At 39.0% G+C, this 21854-nt stretch overlaps 1 protein-coding gene across 1 annotated transcript; it reads right to left on the bottom strand.

The window, feature by feature from the left end:
• Positions 1-2295: 2295 nt before the first annotated feature.
• Positions 2296-21720, bottom strand: SLC39A9 (solute carrier family 39 member 9). The gene is made up of 7 exons (XM_053944859.1): positions 21217-21720; positions 17388-17496; positions 14155-14346; positions 11642-11710; positions 10427-10512; positions 8425-8559; positions 2296-6697 (listed from the first exon to the last, which is right to left on the bottom strand). Exons 1-7 carry the CDS (start codon positions 21310-21312, stop codon positions 6467-6469), a joined length of 918 nt encoding a protein of 305 aa, XP_053800834.1. The 5' UTR covers positions 21313-21720; the 3' UTR covers positions 2296-6466.
• Between the last annotated feature and the right edge of the window lie 134 nt (positions 21721-21854).

Raw genomic sequence — 21854 nt, 5'->3', positions numbered from 1 at the left:
GACTAAGAGTGCCATCTCCTTTTATTCTCCTGTGAGCCATGCTGCCACACAGCTTTTGTAGATGAGACTTCTTTCATTATGCTGAAGTTCAGATTGTAGGGATAAACATGGAAAAGCTCCCAGATCCACTGCCTAATCATCCACTTATACTCAGTCACCTTCATATGAAGCATCTGCACAGAGGAGATATCAGGGGTACAAAGTTTTGTTCAAGATCAGTCACCTCTCAGTTTCTCTGTCAAAAAGAGACAGCAGAACATGGGAAATTCATTGCAGTCTTAAAACTCGACTCATTCTACCAATAGCATCACCCTCTGAGGGCACGAAAAGCTTGAATAAGAGGTGCAATAGTAAGACACACCTGGAGTACTAGTAAAGCTTGTAAGCAGGGCTTCTAGCAGGCATCTTCAACCCTGTGTAACCAGGAGAACCTCACTGAAAGTGTTCCTTCAGACAGCAGAAGCCCATTAAACTCCACAGACTCCAACATAACTATAATCATAGATCATAAGTTAACTACCATTTCAGATACTGGCTGGGCACACAGATAGAGAATAAGCATTTTCCCCCTAATAATTTCATTCTGCTTTTAGATTTTCCAATTACTATGTAGATTTGGTGTCAGCCAGCATGAGACAGCTTAATTTTTATTAGGTCAGGTCTACAAGTTTTTCTGAACAAGGCATTTTCTTTAACCCCCATCCACAATAACAGTTTGTTAATCTCTCAGCACCACAGACAAGAGGGAGAAGTGCTGTGATAAGGAGGGTGGAATGTTGTGCTATTCTGCCTGCAGGGATACTTGGATAAGGCTTGCACATATCAGTAGAAGAATGGCTTAATTTGTCAGCTGGAACAATAGATGACAGCTCATCATCTTGGTGCTGTGCTCATCCCTAATGAGTTGCTCATAAAAATGCTGATGTACATTTTTATTTCCTTAACAAATGAAGGAACACTACAGCAATCACCAGGAAGCCTGCAACACCACAGCTCCTAAATTTTAAGTTTGTAACATAAATGCACCCAAAGCACTTCCTCACATCTCTGAAAGGATTTACCATAGACTACAGTGATTAAATCTCCAGTTACTGAGGTGACATATTTACTAAATACGCTAAAAGAATGTTAATGTACTGCATAATGCTTTACCATTTAAACTAAGTTTTACTTGCCAAAAAAACAAGAGTCTGCCTGGGAAAAATACTGGCTTCCCCTTCTTACTGCTTTACATTTGCTTGTACCAGCTTTAACAGCACCTCTGTCATTTGTTTCAGTTCTCCTACTGACTTTACATGAATCATATTCTCTTGTGCTTAAGCTAGTATAAAGAGATTACACTTTCTTAAAGACACAAGTTCTATGAACTACCTGGAAAATCAAAAGCAAGCAACCAGCTGAGAGGATTGCTTATTGCTTGAGTGAAAGAGCTAAAACACGGTGTGACAGGATCTTAGATAAGTCTGTAGACAGCAAGCCCAGCAGAACAACATAAATCCATTTTTTAATGAATTGCTTATAAATCATCTCCATCAAATGGTATCTCTTCAATGGATGCATGAAGTTTGTAAATGCATACATCACTCATCCTACAACAGTACCCTTCCCCTTTCATTTTTCTGAAAATGCAAGTCTAAACCCCAGTCCTGCTTAGAGGGAACCTGGAAAGTATGAAGAACATCTATACAATATGTCAACTCAGCACCTCTAAGAGGAATCTCATCAATGTATACAAATACTTGAGAGAAGGGTGCAAAGGGGATGGAGCCAGACTTAGTGTTTGCCTTTTTGGTTTGGGACTGACAAGATTGAGAGCACAGGATGGAAAAAAGATTATTTCCTTTACCTCCAAAGGGTCCTCAAGCCTTTTAACAGTGGTCTGGAGCAACCTTAAGCCCATCATTTCTTTGTTACCCTCCAAAGAAGTCTCAGCCTTGTAAGCTCCAAAGATTTCCCTGGGGGTGCAGGAGGAGATAGCTCCAGGGCAATGGCAGCCCCTAAACACTCTGCAAGAGACACAAGTTGCCAAATGCCCAACTGAAGCAGAGCTGTCACATCATCTCTGCATTAATACCTCTGAACACATTCAGAGCCATATCCAAATCCAGCGGCTACACTGCCTCCCAACATGCAGTGTCACATTCCAGGTTTGCAAGAGGTGCTCAGACATCATGAAGAAAAGCAGCAAATTCCCACAAAAATAAAACTGTCTACAATGCTTGCATCCCATTTAAAACTGTAATTTCTTTCCCTTAGAGCTGTCACAAAATCCCATGCAGTAAATGACAAGCCAACTCCAAAACACTGCACCTAGTAAAAATTTAATATAATAAAACAAATTGAAAACGGCAATATTATTTTAACCATTCACAATTAAAGTGGAAAAATTATAAGGCAGCCATTCATGGAATGATTTTGTGTACAAATGGTTTGGAAAAAAGACATTAAAATTACAGTTCCATACATGGAGAAACATGTACGGTAAACAGCAATGACCACGCAATGTTTTTCCCTGGAAAGCCAAGGCTGCTAAGAGATATAACAGTAAGGAAAAAAAAATATTTTTAAAATAAGTTTGATGTGAACAGGAATCTGAAACTTGTGGTAAAGAATCCAACATTCATCATAAACTCCCCCCCCCATACTGCAATCACATCAACTCCTTCCACCCTCAGTAGAATCCAAGTACACTTTCCTTCTCTTTTCCCAAGGGCCAGCACAGAACAGAAAGGGAGCAGCAGGAGCATTTATTCCATAACATCTCTCTCTTTTTGCAATCAGCTGATACCACATGGACACACCCACTGCTATCAAAAGCTCCTTGAAGGCTCTGAACTAGTTCCTGAATAAACACAGTGGTTTTCCTGGGCCTCTTGGGTAAGATTAGCCTTTTATATAATCCACCTGGAAACAGCTCTTTGGAGTTAACAGTGGGTTTCTGTGTTTAACACCCAGCCATCTGACAAGCCAAAACAATAAAAAAATCCTGTCTTGGTGTGACAGCTCTGCCATCCTTACTTAAGTTAATGTCAATGCAGCTTCTGCCTCTGTCACTGAGTGCTGAAAAAGAAGTATTTCCCTTCTTCATATATGGAACAATAAAAGCATTAGAACAGTAGGGGAAGTACCTGAAGACAAGAGGATCAACAGTAACAGCTTTAGTCCAATTCCTATTGCCAATTAGGAAATCATTAACTGAAAAGAAACAGGTGATGAGAAGATTATGGATTTCCTAGGGGGACTTACAGAAGGAAAGTGGGACATGGCTGGCACTTGGTTTAAGCATTTACCTGCTAGACCTACTGCCACTTACCTCACAGAAGAAAAAACAGGCAGAGAGAGTAAGAGGAATTTGTTTGCACCAAGGTCTCCAGAGGAGTAGAAAATGATACCAGATGGCCCTGACTACATGCAATGCTTGGATTTACTGTGACAGATGGGGAGATAGGTAGAAAGAAAGGGCTATAATAAAATGGACCATTTAATTTAACTCATTAAAATACTCTGCATCGAGAAAATAATCCTCCATTTGGTACTAAAAATTTGGAAATGTTTGATAATATAAAATTTTACATTTTCCATATCAACATAACCAAAAGCTTCTACAGTCACTGCACTTTCAGTTACACAATTAAAAATAATCATTCAGTGATAACAGGCAGCCAAAACAACATGCTCTTGCTAATTCTAAATGGGCAGAAGAAAAAATAAAAATCACTGAAGTCTTCTGTCAACCAAATGCCAAAATGTACGTTTTTGGAATTTTTGTGCCAATTTTGAGTTGCCAATGTTTTCATTCAAATTCCTTCACCTGCTGCTGTAACTTGGCCTCTATACTTCATGAATAATTAAATGGACTACTACTATTTCTGATGGCTGCCCCAGAAACTGGGAACATGATGTGAAGGACAGGAATGACAAGACCTCTCAGCAGTGGCACCCGTGATTAATATGCCAGGTTATGTCAGCAGTGAAAAGTCCGGCTGCCACACCCTCACCAATACACACTGATCCATGTAAAAAGGTACTATCCACATGCTTCAGCCAGGAACAAAAGGTATGGAATGGGAAGCCTCTGTCAACCACTGCTATTGTTATACACACAGTGAGGCTGAAGGGGAATTCGGGCAGGGTGTCAACGCCCAGGGTGGGGTGCACATGCAAGTGACAGGACAGAGGTTAAAGAATAAAAACTTACTGCTTTATGAAATGCAAGCACCTAGTGCTGCACTAAGCTATCTCCTCCTCTTGCAAACCCTTCAGCTTTTGGAAATTGTTATGTGGAAACATTAAACATGGTAAAATAGTGAGATTATCAAGGAAGAAGGTAATTAGGGGGGAATCAGGAAGAACAGAACTCTGGAGTAAACATTCCTGTGTATCATTTGCATGTGTTAGGAACCTGTCCCGCTGAACTTTTTAAACCAGTAACTTACCAGCTGCATTACGCACGTTGTAAAAATCCCAAAACCGAAGCAGACAAAAAAAATTTGAAAAACACACAGAAGAGGATCCCGTCCACATCACTAATTTTGCAGTGGCTTTTCAGAACACAATATTGAAGGTCTAATACAAAAGAAATGCTTGTTTAGGCCTGAAGCACTAATTCTATCTCAAAATACCGTCTTATGGGAAAATATGACTTCTAATAATTTTGCATTGATCTTACATAGTAAAACACACAAATGAACAAGCACTCCTGGGAATCAATACTAGGTTAAATCCTGGGATACATCAGTATTGTTACAGAGCCAACAGACAAAGCCAGCACTAGTCCAAGAGCCAGGCCATACCCATTACTCTCTGAACTAACAAACAGACAGGACAATAACAAAAATGTAAAGAAGTTATGAGGCACAACGGGCTCTGCAGTTTAAGTAATAAATGCCATGACAAACAGTCGTAGTCATTCATATGGAAACAAGAAGCACTTCAGTTAAGAAGATATTTCTTCAAGACTGTTTAAAAAAAAACGACAAAAAGAAGAAAAATAGATTTGGCAATGTTATCTTCAAAAAGTGCAGAAAAAGTATAGCTTAAAAGGGGACCAGCATTAAAAAGTCTTCCCCTAAAGAATGAATCTTATGCTGATTCTTTACATGTCAAGCATTCCTGGCTTTTCAATGCACATTAGAGTATAACATGTTTTGCATAAGGGAAATGGCACCTGGTAAGACAAAGCTGTGCCTTGAAAATGAAGGGATCTTTTATCACTCCTCTGTAGTGAGAGACATCAACAATTGGCAGAAAGTCCTCCAGTAGATTCACCAAAACTAATACTTATCAGTAAGAGGCAAATGAACAATTCCCAAAGGAAAAGCAAAATGTCTAAAAGGTCCACTGGGAACCCACCAGATTGGTTTTTGGTGGGTTTGAGTTTTTGTTGTTCAGAACTCCTTTAGAAACACTTTGCATTCTATCTGCAGCATAAATATTTAACTAAACATCTTGTTTTGTTAGCCGTAATACCTTTATTTAGTGAAAAACCCACACAGCCCTCCACGGATTTCAGCAAATTTTCAGATTTTTGAAAATAAGCTAATAAATTTCTCTGGTCCCTCAACAGCTGTTTCCATCAGATTTCTACTCCTCAGAGCCCAGAACAGCTCTGTTTCAAAGGGCACTATGGGTATCTCTCTCAACAGAAGCATTAGTGTATCCCAGTAGCCAATACATAATTTCTGCTGACATTTTTTGGTGCTTAACATTTGACTTACTGGGCAGAAGACTATCTCCCAAGAAACAGGGCCTTTTAGAATTTATTAACAATTGAATAAACAATCAAAACACTATTCTCCTTGCTTCTATCCTTTGTCTTAAATGATGGAATACACTGCAAAACTCATTTGCACTTTCTTAAACAGCTGATTTTTTCCTCTAATCCTACACACTATCTACATAATTTCTTTCCTGTTAAGTGACACTTCTGTGACAATAGCAGTGTAGAGTTCCCAGTGTAGCCCATTTCTGCAATACAATTAGTGACAAGCATCATAAGGGCCAGTCGCATTGCCAGGACAATGTAGAACCGATGGGGGAGAGCCCCCTTCTTCATTAGTGAGACTTCAACCTCTCACAACAAAGCCATCCTTGGGTTTTGCTCTCAGCTGTGAAAGCTGAACTGCAGGATACTTTGGTGATTGCAATTTCGTTAGGAGCCGCTATGTTCTTCCCTGCTCACCCTTCTTAAACTTCAAGTTCCATCTTCCCTGAGAATAGGGCCAGAAGTAGCAATTAAAATAGCAAATGTCTTCAGAAAAGAAAGTTACATAGAATTTGCATCCGGCTGCCAGAGTACATTTTGCTACACTAAAAACCTTCCCAGGATTCCTCATTTTGCAATCAAGATTCCCTCTGAACTCCATAAAGTGGATGGGATGAATGATGGGTAAAAGAATGATAAAGGGAGCAGCAGACATTTACTGCTCATGTCTTATCGAGGAGGAGAACATTGGAATTTCAGCGTTTAGTGATGGTGTCCAATGGACAAAACTAGAGGAATAAGGCATCCTAATACTAGGGCTGCCACCTCCAGACGACTGAGTCCTTTTCCTCCAGTTGATTCAGGTTTGTGGCTATGAGCAATTCCTCCTACTTCTGGGAGAACATGAACTGTGGCAACATAAAGGAAAGTCCCAGCAGAAAACAGCATAGCAACTCCAGTGGCATTGACTTCTGAAAGGGCTTCTTTGCTGCTCTGAAACACAAAGAGCAAAAAAAGTGAGAATAAGCAGAAGTTCTTCAATCAGTAATTAAAAAAAAAATCTTTCAGTATCCTGGAACAGTAGGATTTCTATCAAGTCTCATCTCACAATATCTCTTTCTCACAATGACAATGGTTTAGTGTGATTTTTTGTGTCCTTATATGTAGTAACTTACATGTAGTAACTGGTACCCTGAAGCTGTAGGGGCAGAAGGACACCCCTCCTGCTAGTTACTTCACTTTGGACTTAAAAAAGAAAAAACCCTTACAAAAGAACCCTCAGAAAAGGAAGAAAGTCACAGTCTGCTGAAGCATCTTGTTTGATCAGCTCACAGATAATATACCAAACAGGTTTTGAAAAAAAAAAAATTCATATTGCAAAGCCACGAATTTTAGGGAGGATGCTCAAGGTTGACTTTTTTCCTCCCTTTTTCTAAACAAGGGGTTCAAAGAAGATGTTAGCCTTTAAATATCTTCTCCACTGCTCTTGGGAACCAAGTCCCAGAACATCATTCATTAAATTCTTCCTTTGTATGTAGAATTAAACACCCAAAACTTTTCCAGCATTTCCATGCAAACTTCATGAAGAAATGCATCTTTTGCATCAAAACTGCATACCTCTTCACCTTCATAATGGGGTTAAGATATGCTACAGATCAGTAAAGGCAATGAAATGCAAACCCACACATATCAGATTCAAACATTTCTTCAATGCTTTCCAACTCAGTTGTAATCTTAGCTCTTGTGCTTACTCTCAGATCATTTTTCCAAACAGAAAGATACATCATCTGGAACTACAAAACCATTGTGACAGCCTTGATGCCTCATCAATTTTCTGGAGGGCAAAATGTAAACTCAGCCCTTGATGAGGACACTTCAAAACAGTGCTCAAAGATAATTCTTTTTTCTATTTACAGACCCAACCTTTTTTCTGCTGTCTTTTGTACTGTAATGTCAAATATTAATCCTATCCAGCAAGTAAAGGATTAGCCCAGATGATTTAATCTTTCCTCTCATGCCTTGAGTTTCATGAGATCATGTTATATCCCTTACAACACACCACCATAGCAAGTCACCAGCAGGACACACCACAGCTGAGAAATACAGGAGCATCCCAAGATACGCTATGAGAAGCAGAAACATTTAATTTGGACAGAGATGATAAACTCATGTGCAGTGTTCCATTTCACAGGCCATTTGTTGTACAGACCCAAGACACAACAATACTTGATGGAGCAATGCACAAAGACTGTTCTAGCTGAGGACTCAACTTCTGACACAGACTTTGAATATAGAAGACCACTTCTGGGATGGTGGGGGAAGCTAGAGGAGATAATTTCCTACCTACATATTAAAAGAAGAATGCATGCAACAATGCTGAAAATTACTTATTTAAATAGGCATCACATAAAACCTGCTATATGAATAAATTTTTCTCAGTGGGGAGCAGTAGAAAGGATAAAAAACAGTAATTAAACTTAAAAAAAAACTATACCAAACTCTACAAAGGAGTTATGTCACTGATTCTGATGTGAAATGCATGGATTATTATTTGTTTTGCGCATTCATATTCCTACCTTTTCATCAACTTTTTTTATATCTTCATTCTGCTTAATTTCTCAGGCAGTTTGGAATTATGTAATATGAAACCCATATCACAGTCCTTTCCCCAAACTTCACCACTAAGCTAGATTTTGGGCAGAACAAAACCATGAACCTACCTTGCTTAGCCCTAAGTATGTCACCATCGACATAACAGGTGCTGCTAACGCAAAGACCAGCAAGTGTTTTCTGATACGATTCCGTTCTAGCCCAGCGTGCATCAGGAAGGAAACCAGGCCAAAGGCAGCTGGTGCCTGCAAAAAACAATATTCACTGCTAATACAATACTTTCTAAAACCCCCTGAAAAATGAGAAAAGGTTGAAATACGACTTACTACATTGAAATGGACTGAATTGGAAGACATTCAGGGTGAGCACTAGCATGCTGCAGCTAACCCAAATCAACGGCATTCTGCACACTGCCCCACCTTAATAACCAAACCTAACAGAACCTCATGTTCTGGCTATCAGAAAACACATATTTGTGTAGTCATTATAAATACTAAAATATTCATTCTGACTACAGTCATTGCTATAATTCCTAAGACTTCATCAACTTAGGTAATTTCCTTTTTCATCCTGTTACTATCACACATCCTTAGACAGTTTTTTCATCTGCAGTAGGAAAATTCTACAATTAACATGGGGAGGGAAGCAATTGCCGAAAGACAGGTAAGAGTCAGCCTGCATGTTAACAAAGACTTGCGTTCTTTTGATTAGTTCATTCCTGTTCTCATCAGGAAGCAAACAAACACTTCCTTCTCCCTCTGGTGGCATCCAGTTTCTTATCCAAAAGGCATAGATGTCCCACTGCTCACAGCATTTACTATACTTCTGTTTGTATAGAGACAATAGGAATCCACCCAGACATTTCTGAGGTAAGACATAAAACTAAAATATCTTAAGCGTTTTTATACACACAATCTTTTTTTTAACATAGAAAGAAATCATGAGTGAAAAAATATGAGAAAGACAAAAGAATCAGACAGAATCAGAATAAAAAAAAACACCAGAGAAGAAGTAAGTTTCTCTTCTATTACCAAATATTCATAGGAGAAGTTTTCCTCCTCTAAAATTGTTCCATTCCAGAAGTCAGTTAAGAACATTAAGAATAGCAAAAGCAAGTTTCACCTGGCAGTAGCTATAAGTTAAGCTCCAAGATGAGACAGTGACATTGCCACCCTCAAACTTATGTAAACCACAATTACTTGTATGAACATTGAAGAAAAGACATACTAGATATGCATTTCCTAACATTCTGAACATGTAATTATGTATGATTTCTGATGAATTTATGACTAATCACTGTAATCCATGCCTATGCTACCTTAAGGCAAATTTCATCTGCACAGGTATGTTTAGAGCCTACATAGACACTACGTTCACATTCACACAAGTATTCAGCAAAGATCTCTCGAAGAGCCAGTTTACTTGTTACCATCAGCAAAACATTTGTTTTCCTACATAAATGGTATATGAGTGGTGTTGAAGTTACTACAACAGAGGTAACCAGAAGTCAATTGTTCTGATTTAGTACTCTGATATTCAATGGTTTCAAAAGACTAACCCTTCAAACACTAAAACCCTTCACAACAAATATCCTCCTCATTTTCTGATGAGCATCACAGAACCAAGACTGTTGTAATCAGCATGAAACTGCTTTTCCTCCTGATGCACTAGCATATACTTCTGTGCCTCACCCCTTAGAACTTCTCGGAATATGTCTCTTACAGCAATAATAACTAGGGTTTTTTTGTTTGTTAAATAAACTCTACCATACCAGCTTCACAAGTTGGTGTGAAGCTGACACATTTCTTCATGAGCTACTCTTCCCTCTCTACTTTTGGGAGATTTTTCCCAACCTCTGAAAGCAAGGTAGGCAGTAGGCAGTCAGAATTGTCTCTCACTTGTACCCCACTCAGACTTAGCATCAATCATGTGCTCTTCTGTCATATTTCATACCCATGCTTTTTGGTCCTTGACATTGTACTAACCTCTTAATTTCAATGGCATTAAACACCTCTGTATTACATCACTAATGAAACTGTAGATCTTTAGCAATTCCTGTGAGTGTTAATAGTCTTTTGAAGAACAAGTAAGATTTTTTTAATGGTAACTCACCTTGTGCAACATAATCGCAACAAACACTATCAATTGGACACTAGTCTGAGAAGTAGAAGCTGCTGCACCCAATGCAACACCATCAGCTGAAAAAGGAGTGCAAATTCATGGATTATTCTTCTACATGAGCTTCCCCACCCCCTCAAAGGCTGACAGTAGATAACACGTTGATTCAAGAAGCTCTTTTACTGAAAATTGCCATTAACAATAGCAGCCCAAAAGAGGATTCACTTGCCTTTGTTTGTTAAGCCATAACATTTCAGAATATCAGAAAACCCTCAAAAAGAGCTGTCTCATATTTCCCAAGACCACAAAAACCATAATGGGAATCTACTCCATATTGACACATTCCTTCAAATTAGAACAAGTTTAGTTGTTTTAGTCTTCTGTACTAGAAGACACTTCCTCTCTAGTAAAAAAAATCTCTTTTAGATACTAAGCATTGCAAGAATTTTAATTATTACCCTTTAAATGATTTTTAAAATATAAATACCATTGTAAATATTTTTATCACTTACAATAAATACACTGTCTAAATGAAATAAAAAATGGATACTATACTACTCCTTAATATATGCATGTTTTGTTTGGTGAAGAAGTATCTTTTTGATCAACATCTTCTGACTTATCTAGACAACAACCTTCAGCAGGACATGAAAAAGCACCATATATATGAAAAATCACAATATGAACATGGCTTGACTGCAACACACACCTAACAGTCAGTCCTTACAAGTCAGCCTAAATGTGTTTCAGTGAAGTTTTTGTTCTCCACCTTATAATGTCCTTTTTTTTCCCTACAAGGTACTATTTTTTTAATTAGTATTTTTTAAACCCATCAACCAACAAGCAAACCCAAAGGTGTTTCATACAACTTATCAAATCTGTTAGCGTGTATTGAAATTTAGCAGCTAAAGGAGTTGGCATAGGAATTGAAGAGGCAGAGAGTGAGCATCACACAACCTTTCAGAAGGGAAAAACAAAAGAGTAAAGAGTAAAAGAGAAAATTCTGTACCCAAATAAAACTTCATGAATCATCTGAGCTCCCAGTTAATTCTGGGAAAGAACTTTAGTTCTCTCCGCCTTTTGTTTTTTTTCTTTCTTTTATAAAAAGCCACCTCCAAAAGCACAACCCAAATGTCTCCATCGCACCTGAAGGTGACCCACACAGCAACACCTATACTTGTCACACATTAATAACAGGTCTCACATTACCTGCAGCATGGACTACTAGTCCCAGTGTTGTGGTGATTTTGGAGTTGCCTGATCTTGCAGCTTCTGGATCTGAAACAGTCATGAGAACAGTTATGATAAAGAGATCAAATGAATAAATTATGCTAGAAAAAATATTGTAAGTTTCACTGTACATATCTCCCCCATATGTTTAGGCAGTTGTATTTAAGATCACCAGTTCTGTATTTCTGCATTAGATTTACTGCAAAATGGTTTGACACTAAACACCTTCAAATCACCTGAAGTTCTGCCAAAAAACAAGTGACAGACTCATGGACAATTCTTTGAAATTTGCAGGATCTCTCTCATAGGCAGAAGCAGATGGTTTTCTTAACCCCCTAAAATGAAAAATGTTAAAGGTCTGCGCCACCAAGAAAAAGAAAAGCTATTTTTGGATCCAAAGAATTCAGAGGTGCTTCGAGAGTCAGGATGATTTTTCCCTACACAGCTCAAGGTTCGTAGTTTCCTTCAGGTGACAGTCTTGGTCAGTTTTTGTTGCAGTGATTCCCTGGCAATTCCTAGTAAACAATAAAGTCTACTTGTCACAGCACCAGTTGCAAAGATTTCCCTTTGATGTTATACAGCACAAAGGAGAAATGCAGCCAGGGCTGTTTGAGATCCAGTGTTTTGACCAGAATTGCCTAACATTTGCAGGCAAATGACATTTGCCTGACAGCACAACAGGGCAACATCAATATCCATCACTACACAATCAGTGGTGAAACTTTTACAAAGAATTACTGCAGGGTGGGTAAGCCCTACAAAGTGCAGAAACATCTGATTAGTCAACTGTTTAATTTCAGATAGTTTGAACAGCCATGACTGAATTATCCCAGTGGTCTGTAAAACAACTGTAAGCACACCTACACTAACTCTGCAGTGATGCTGAAACAGAAATTCCAGTCCTTTTCTTTCCTCCTGCCTTGCCCCTTACCCACTAAGTCTCTCTTCATTCCCAGGCACACATGTAGTTTCCCAGTGAGTCAGATCTAAACTAATGCATCCTCTGTGGTCAGCTTTATCTTCTAAATGAAGGGGAAACCATGTGAGTAATTAATTGCATAAGCTGCACTTGCATGACAGCAATGGTATATTCATGTCAAACAGGAGGAGATATTCACAAAAAAACATTTCCTTTACAATTATTTTGGATTGATTGGATTTTTTTTTTTTGATTACTAAAAACAAAGAATCACATTTGACTTCATACCTTCATTCAGGCCTACTGATTTTTTCTAGTTTAGGCAAAGGAACATCTAGTCACTTGGTAGATAATAAACTACAAGACATTGATTGCTTCAAGAGAAAAGTGTTTTTCTTCAGTAGCTTAAAAAAACATTACAAAAACACTGCTACATCTCCTGTGACAGGTAGAGGATAGATAAAACTTGACTTAATGTTCTATTTTGTAATGTATATCTCTAGCACAGATCACAGTCTTCTTCTGGTATTTGCTAGGATCAGAGACACAGAAAAGGGTCATAACCTGTACAAACCAAGGATTCTTCTGGAAGTTGCTCAACTGCATCTCCCTGATATCCTCATTGCCCGTGTTTCTTTAGAACAGCTCTGAAAATCAGCTACCCATGGCTGTGGCTCCATTCACACTTCTTCAGGAGTACACATGTGACATAGCCTCTGCACTGGCCTTTCACCTGTCCCACCACAGTAACCCCATACAAACAAATTGCACTGTGAATTGACAAGAATCCAGCCGAAATACATCCCCCTGCCTTTGTATGTGTTTCACTTTTCCTTTAAGATCAATTCCTTATTTTTTTGAGGGCCAAATTCCAGCATCAGAGGGCCTTGTGTGGGAGAAAATGAGCAGCCAAAGGCAATAAAATACCTTTTCAAACAGAACACCTTTGGTGCATTTCAAGCTACACTCTGAGCATGAAGTCACAGGCAAGAAATGAAGGCAACTGTAGGCGTTTTTAGAGTCTTGCACGAAGCTGACAAATCTTTACATAAAGCAAGAAGTATTTTGAAGTATGCAAGGCTTTAGACTAATGTGAGAGGTCCAGCTATGCAGTTAAAGTACCAGAGTTTACATCTAATCATTCCTGCCATCTTGCTGTTCTGTGCAAACACAGATAACTTGCTGTTCTGTGCAAATTTTACATACATACATGACAATTAAGTAGGATAAATAAACTAATATAAGACTAACCTGAAATTTTTTGAAAAGCCAAAGAAATCCCCTATGGGTGATACTGTAAAACAAACAGTAACTCAAGTGTCAAGTCACCCTCCACACCCACTCCACATGTGCTCATACATGTTACTGAGGAAAGCTCTCAAATTATGGTGAATTTTGAGATAGATTTCCAGCATAAACAGTTTACATGGATCATAAGGCTTATGTTTTTAAAATACCTACTGAAACTCTGGACATAAGTGGACAAATTACACCCTGGTAGCATTAAAAAAAAAAATACAACTTGTTAATTAAGACTAATTAGCAAGCCTAATTGAAGTGAATCTTTACTTACCATCTGTAGAGTGCACATGAGAGCTGCCTATCTGATCCACCAACAGCATGAAGACAAAGCCGAGAACAAGGGACACACCAATGTAGGCGTGCAACCGGGAATGGTCGTGGCCGTGCTCATGTACCGCTGGGATTTTCACTACCTTCTCAGATTCCATCACGTGCTGCATCTCGCTCGCTGGGTGATGCTTTCCTGTGACAGGCAAGCAAACAGATCAGGAGACTAAACATGACACGGCCACTTCTTTCCTCCTCTGCCAAAAGCCTTCTTCACATTCCTGGACAATACACAAAAGTTTTTAGTTATGGTCTTTTTTAGACAACATTCTTAGCAAAGCCTGGTTGGTTTCTCCTCATACATCTTCAGCATGGAAAACAAAGGAAGCATTAATATGTTATAAGCCAGGTTGCATTTTAAATACGAATTAATTCACAAAAATTGCTGTAAAATTTCTTTTTTAACTGAAGTTGCCCGTTTTGTCAATATTCAGAGATACCATCAAGCAGTTACTTCATTATCTTCATTTAAGTAAGAAAATATAAGAGGAGGAGATAAAATAGGTTCCCTCCACTAAAAGATTTAATACCATCTTTAAGAAGATTAACTGCTGCTGAGATATAAACAAGCTAGTATTGATACACCCCATTGATACAATAGTTAAGTCAAGTCAAGCAGGCTACAAATGTCAGTACCTTCCCAGAAACCCAAAGTCCAAGCCCTGGGGATGAATGATGCATAGTTTCCTTTCCCTACACAAGCCATTAAAGCTTGTCCATGTTTTTTTTCACTTTTAGGTCTTTTGGATGGCAACTACTCTTCAGAAGCCTTAAAAACTTATACCAAGAACTTGACTTACTCTAGAAAGTAATTGTCTTGCTGGAATATTCATACATCCTCTTGGATGAGACAAGTGTATGTTCATCCCACAATGCCACTACAACAGTCAAAGCACATCAGAATAAGCTTGGTAGCAAAGACCTCAAACATATGTTTGCTGAACAAGTTTGATCAATAAAATTACTTTGGATCACACAAGATTTTTGCCATCTATATTATGAACTTGACTTTGCTTCAGATCATTTCAAGCCATAAAACTGTATAACTTTGGGCAATCTTTCTGACAGGGATTATACAGTTTCAGCAGTTAAAACAAAGGACTGAAGTCAGCAAAGGTATTTTATTTGCTGGTAGCACCCAAACCGAGATTTCACTACACAGAGACACAGGTTTATAATCAAAGAATAATCCAAGTCATGATATGCGATTTGCTCTCAGCCTAGAAGGTTGAAAATTAGAAGTTATTTATTCCATGGCCTGTTTACCCACAGGTAAATACAGAAGTAATAGTAAATTACTTCCATATCAATGGAAAACACTAAAATGCTTGCTAGCAAGCAACCAGTCAGAGTTAAGCTACACCGGAAAGAGGGAAAAAAAAGATTTCTCTTTTTGTTTTTCCGCATATATGAATATTCCTCAATGTTTCCCTTAGCTGCACATTTCTACATTTAATTATGTAAATAGGTGAACTTGAAAATAAAAGAGAAAGCTGTTCTCATAGTCTTAAGTTTAATTTTGAATATCCTACTCTTCTAAGAAAAATATTATAAATAATTTTTTGTAGTTAAATCTGTAATACCCATTAATTCTGTCCCTTTGCAGTATAAAAAAAAAAATCAGACTGTTGTTACACACAATACTGTGAATTAGATATTGAGTCTGAAGCCATTCACAAACTCTTTTTTTCCAAGGTAAATACTTCTGCTGTTACTACTGCAGTACTGTGAAGTGTCTTTTTTTGCCATATACTAAACAAAGTTACAGTCCATACAGCTCTACACAGCAAGCTGTCGAGCCATACATGAACAATATGCTCCATTTCGTGAAAAAGCATTAAAACCTGCAAATGTTCACAGCAATTGTATTCACTGCTAGCTGTACCATTACAAGAGAAAAATCAGTCTACTCAGAATTAAAACTGAATGGAGACTAAAACCCACAACTACAGCTCATTAGAGACATCGACATCAGAGTGCACAAATTATAGTACAGTATAAAGGCATAATCAGAGCTTCTTTCACTTCTTGATAACGGATGATTTTATGTATTATCTTCTATTTATTCTAAATCTAAGCAGAACAACATAAATTTAGTGGAAGCTAAAACAATATACATTAAAGCATATTACTAAAATGAAATTTAGAAATTTAGAAACACAAAACCCAGTACTACAGGAAAAGCAAAGGACTACAGTTACCTCTCAATCCCAGATTAGCAACATCAGTACACCAGATGTTTGCAAGGTTCTCTACAGCATCAACTTTATAGTGCTTTCCACTGCCATTGCCTTTTACCTTCAAAATTTTGATTCTGAGCATACTGGAAAAATCTCATACATGCAATGGTCATCTAATAGCACAAGTTTCCAAGCAAAAGCAAAATTTCAAGTGCACTCCAAATATAGGTGATGAGCCCTGGCTATTTGAAACAATGTCATGACCTCAAACTGAGGTCTGTTAAGGCTTTTGGCTGTAAGACACACTCCACACAAACATCCCTGCAAAAAAATCTCTGGTCACTTTGAGCTCTTCATTAGAGATAATGAGGTGGTTACAACAGTGACAGCAGACTAAAACTGGATGATTGAACACAGAGATTTAGATGTGTAATGTATACCACTACCCAAGAAGAAATGCTTGCTACTCTGTAAATTAGCCCTATATAACCATAATTTTCAGCTAAGTATATTAATTCCAAGATGCTTTTCAGCTTCAGAGGAAATTCTTATTAGGGCAGGGACATACATTTGTAAAACACCTCCTGCAATTGCTTTAATGAGAAGCAGCCTAAACTACAAAGAGAAGCGCAAATACGCCATAATTTCATTCTCTGCCAAAGGCACCCTTACACCTCCTTTGAAGTTCCAGGGGAAGTTAACCTCTCCCCAGAATAAGAAACACTACACATGACCTGTCATAAAAGGCTGTTATTCCATGAACAGTACAGTATCCAGACTCACAAATGATTGGATAACTCAGCAAGAGTCATCAATCTGCAGACTGATCATATCCCTCAATGTGTAATATCATGCCTAGAGTAGTTTTGCATTTCTATGCCTGCTTTGAAGCTCTTCTATCAATCTCATCTAGAAACTCTAAAAAGAAGCCTCAGTATATCATAACACACCACGATCTAAGTTATCTTGAATGATGCCATCTGAGTTTGGTTCTTACCCTCCAAAATATCTTCATAAAGTGCATGTACTCCTTCTGGCACAATGACAGCCAAGGCAGTTCCACACAGGAGCCCAGCACCCAGAACAGTCACCAACTTCAATCTCTCCTGCAATTAAGTACAAAACAGGTATCAACTTTAAGAATGAAAAAACTATCTTTACTCCCCCTTATTAACAGATGTTGGGGAAAGGGGTTACTTGTTACATAAATATTGAGAATTTGCAACTAAACCTTAACAACAATATATAAACCTAATGTTTTTATAGTAAAGAATAATAGTTTGATTCATATTTTTGGAATAATTTCTATAACAAAAACAAAAACCACACATAATTTTTCAGTACTTGCTACTGTTAGAGTTATCTTCCTAGTTATATTCTAGTTTGGGGCAAAAAGCTGAGATATATCCTCCTCCCAAACGAATTACATTCTGTTTCACCAAGAAATTCACCAATTCACTTCCTTGTGACTACGCTGACAGGCTAAAGTCAAAAACACATACTAAAATCCCATTCCATAATCATATAATAGAGTCTAAAATATGACAATTAGCAGAGGCCATTACTCATAATTTCTGTAAGAAGCCCTATCATATAACATATAGCAACCATGGGAGTTTAGATCCTCCTAAGAACTGTGCAGCACATGTTCAGTGGCAGAATCACCATCATCTTCCATGTTCAATGAGAAGTCTGAGCACCACCAAAACACTAATGTTAACTACTGAGGACCTAGAGACAGAGGGCAGCATTTGAATAACAGGAAACCACTTGTTGCATATCATTATTATGCCATCCATTCTCCTTCCTGCACTGTAACCACACAAATAGTTCAGTCTCACTGAAATGTGCAACACTTGCACGGAAGAAGCAGAAGGCACTAGGAGATGCACAACCAGCTTCCCAAAAGCAAGCCAAATGTGACCACAAGGGAACAGCTGCAGCATTACTGGGGAAACTCCAACAGTAATATGCAAGAGATGAAAACAAGTGTAAAGTTCCCACAAATATGCACTGTATACTTGCACATACAATAATTACACTTGGTAAATTGTCATACTGTGGCAATCTACACGAGAAGATAAATTTTCAATATCTGCTCTTCATAAAGTAATTATGCAAAAATATAGTAACATACAAGGAAAACCCATTATTTTTATCTGCAACACTATAGTATTTTTTGCATACACACATAAACACAGAGAAAAGTGTCAGAAGTAATACTGATTTATTACAACTGCAAATACATGGTATAGCTTGCCTTCACTTGGGCACCTGTGAATTTTAAAGATCCATTAAAATAATACAGACTAACAAGTTATCATTTCAACGTAAGTCTCCATCTCCTTTTCAGTACAAAATAGTTACGTGTACTGAATATAGAAATTTAATAAGAACAGCCTACATATATAGGCAGAAGGAATACACCTTTATACAAGAAATCAAGCCATTTCTGTTAAATACATTTGCATGTTAAAAGACAAGAGCAACATAGTAAGTGCTAAAACTCCATGGGAAAAAAGTAAGTGCTAAAACTCCATGGGAAAAAACCCTCAAATTAGCAAACTGTTTCACTGTTCAATATTTTTTGAAGTCTGTAGGGCATTGAAACTCTTACTTGGACCTATCAAAAACTCACACCTACTTTCAGGAGGACATGGCCCCAGTTCCTGCCTCTGTTATACCATCAAAACATTCAAACTGCTACAACTTCATTTTAAATTTTTTTTCTTAATTTAGATTACAGTTTCGGTAATAGCCTCAGAACTGGAAGAGCGCTGTTTCCAGTCCTAAATTAGACCAACAGAGTCCTGTAAATTAGGATTAAAGTGAAAGGGTACCTCTGCACACAGAACTAAGGCACAGCTCTGTTCAGTTGGCACCTTTCACCATTCGTGTTTACTCAGAGTTTTATACTTTCACCAATATCTTAATCTAATTGAAATAATAGAACACAAATAATAAATTCCATGGCAAAAAGATAATCTGAAGGAATGTATTAACACTAATGAATAATTTTATTGTTCTCTAGTATCTGGGGTATACTATGCACAGCACTCACCTTTGTTTTCAACTCAATCATTACAAATGGCCAGTGGGAAGAGGCATTTTTACTCACTTTGGCTAGCTGCAAAACTTTTTGCAAACTATAGAATGGACCGTCCAAACAGTCATTTCAGTTTGAAATTGTCTTTGTTGCAGAATCCTAAGCAATAATAATTTTAAACAAAACAATTATAACTTCTAATTAGACACTTCCAGGATTAGCTAGGATTTGGACATCATGAGCAGAGATATTTTGCTCTTTTTAAACCAGCACTGCATGCAAACCCTTAAAAATATCTCAGATTTAAATCAAGTGTAAAACCAAGTCTAGAATTTCTGAGAGCTTAAGATAGCAGTAAACTTGACTGCACATTGCATATTTTGTGTGGTGGTAAAACACCACACACACAAAAGGCTAATTAAGTATGTGATTACTGCTTAGGCAGTTTTGGATCCACAACAGATCTGTATTCCTGCAACTGCTGGAAGCCTTGAAAGGTTTAGGAGACCACTGAATCAACTACACAAAGAAAACACGTCAAGAACCTTAACTTCAAACAACACTGAATATAAGTTAAGAGTTAACAGGTGACTATCAAGCACATACATGGCAAAATGTAAAATTAAATTTAAAAAGAGACAATATTAGCACACGAGGCAGTGCTCTCAGCAAATTTGCAAGAAAACCTTTCGTGGGCTTCAGGGCAGAAGTGAGTTTTAAAGAGCAAGACAGCGGAAGCAACAACACTGAAGACGCATAAGGGCAGGTCCACCAAAGCATCAGATGAAGCACTGGCAAAACAGAACTCTGCTGATGTTCATGTGAAGATGCCTGAACAGACTGCTAGGTTTCAACTCATTTAGCTGAGCTGTACTTATCCTAAAACGACCAGCCTTTCCTTCCAAGCTGCTCAGTGTCTACTGCTCCCAAAGCCTCCGAGTAAGGATGGGACCAAAGGACAGGTGCAAGCAGCTCTCTGACTTGATGGAAGACAAAGGCACATTTCTACTCCAGCACCTTGCTTCCCAAAAGTAGCCTAAACTCTCACTACGCCATGCCTCTATAAAATAACCATCATTTAGAAAGTGAAAAACCCCTCGGGTATCAGAGGATATTAGGAAACCTACAGAGACTGTGACAACAGTCATCACCTCAACAACTATTTCTTAGAAGCACACAAAGATGTTTAATCAGGAACTCCTGTACTGTTTGGCAACTTACCCAATCTCTGAAAACCTCCTTCTCCTTTAACACTACTTTATTTATCCAAGATATTTTTCTGAAATAATAGCTTGAGTTACATGGGGCAGTAAATTGAAGTTCCGTAGTAATCAAAGAGCTAAAGTTTAATTTTCAACAGTGCAAACTGTGAGAAAAATTGTGAATCAAAGTTTTTCTGAGACTATTCTTGGAATAGTTTTAGAAGCCTTAATTTGAGTAGCCCAGAGGCACATAAGAGATAATCACTGACTTCAGCCATTTCTTACACAAGCTTCTAAGAATAGCCATGCTTATTCATGTCCTTACACTACATGCTGAGACTTCACCTGTAGCAGAGACTCGACTCAAAACTAACAAGTTTAAATGGCCACTGTGAAACAAGCATAATTTTACACAGCAGTTTTGAATGAAAATGAATATTGCACTCATAAATTTTAAAGATAAAGCTTTATCCTTAACAGCGCTGCCGTATTGCAAGGGGACGGCACCAACTCCTACTGGGAGATATCTCTGGTTTCTCCTTTAGCAACGAAGGAGCAGTTTGGCGGAGTTGTCTTACCTCGGAAAAATTAACTGCCAAGGGTATAATTCCTGCCACATAGCAGGCGACCAGCATGGCCAGGGACAGCAGGCAGATGGAGGGGAAGTCATCCATTTCGCCGCTTTCTGTCCGGTCCTCTGAAGTGAAATCCAACAGCAACTTTTCCACCTCTCCCCACCGCACGCCTTTAACCCGTGCAGACACGGAGCTCCCAGGAGAGGCTTTCAGCCATGTCTCTCTCGCCCGGCGGCAGCGGCCGGCTCGGCCCCCAGCCGGGGGTGCGCGGCCAGGGGGCGGGAGTGGCTCGGCCACCAGCCGGCGGGCCCGGCCCTCACCTGAGGCGGGGGAACTTTCACCCGCACCGTGCTGCTCCCAGGGGAGGCGGGAGAGAGGGCCGGGGGACAGCGAGCACGCAGGCGGCTCCTCACAGCGGGGCAGCCTGAGGCAGGGCCGAGGGGACCGTGCGGGACGAGCGCTGCCACCCCGTTCCCAGGTCCGCTGCCCCGGCGGCCAAGTGGCAGCGCGGCGCTTCCCCTTCCGGGACGGGCCGCGGCCGCCCCGCCCCGCCCCGCGCGCTGCCCGACTCCAAGATGGCGGGCGGCGCCTCGGCCCGCGATGGGCCGCGAGCGGCTCCCTCACCAAAGATGGCGGCGGCC

The sequence above is a fragment of the Vidua chalybeata genome, chromosome 6 (genome assembly GCF_026979565.1).
Source record: "Vidua chalybeata isolate OUT-0048 chromosome 6, bVidCha1 merged haplotype, whole genome shotgun sequence".
Taxonomy (NCBI): Eukaryota; Metazoa; Chordata; class Aves; order Passeriformes; family Viduidae; genus Vidua; species Vidua chalybeata.
Note: the sequence above shows the minus strand (reverse complement) of the source record. Positions and strands in the feature narration are given on the sequence as shown.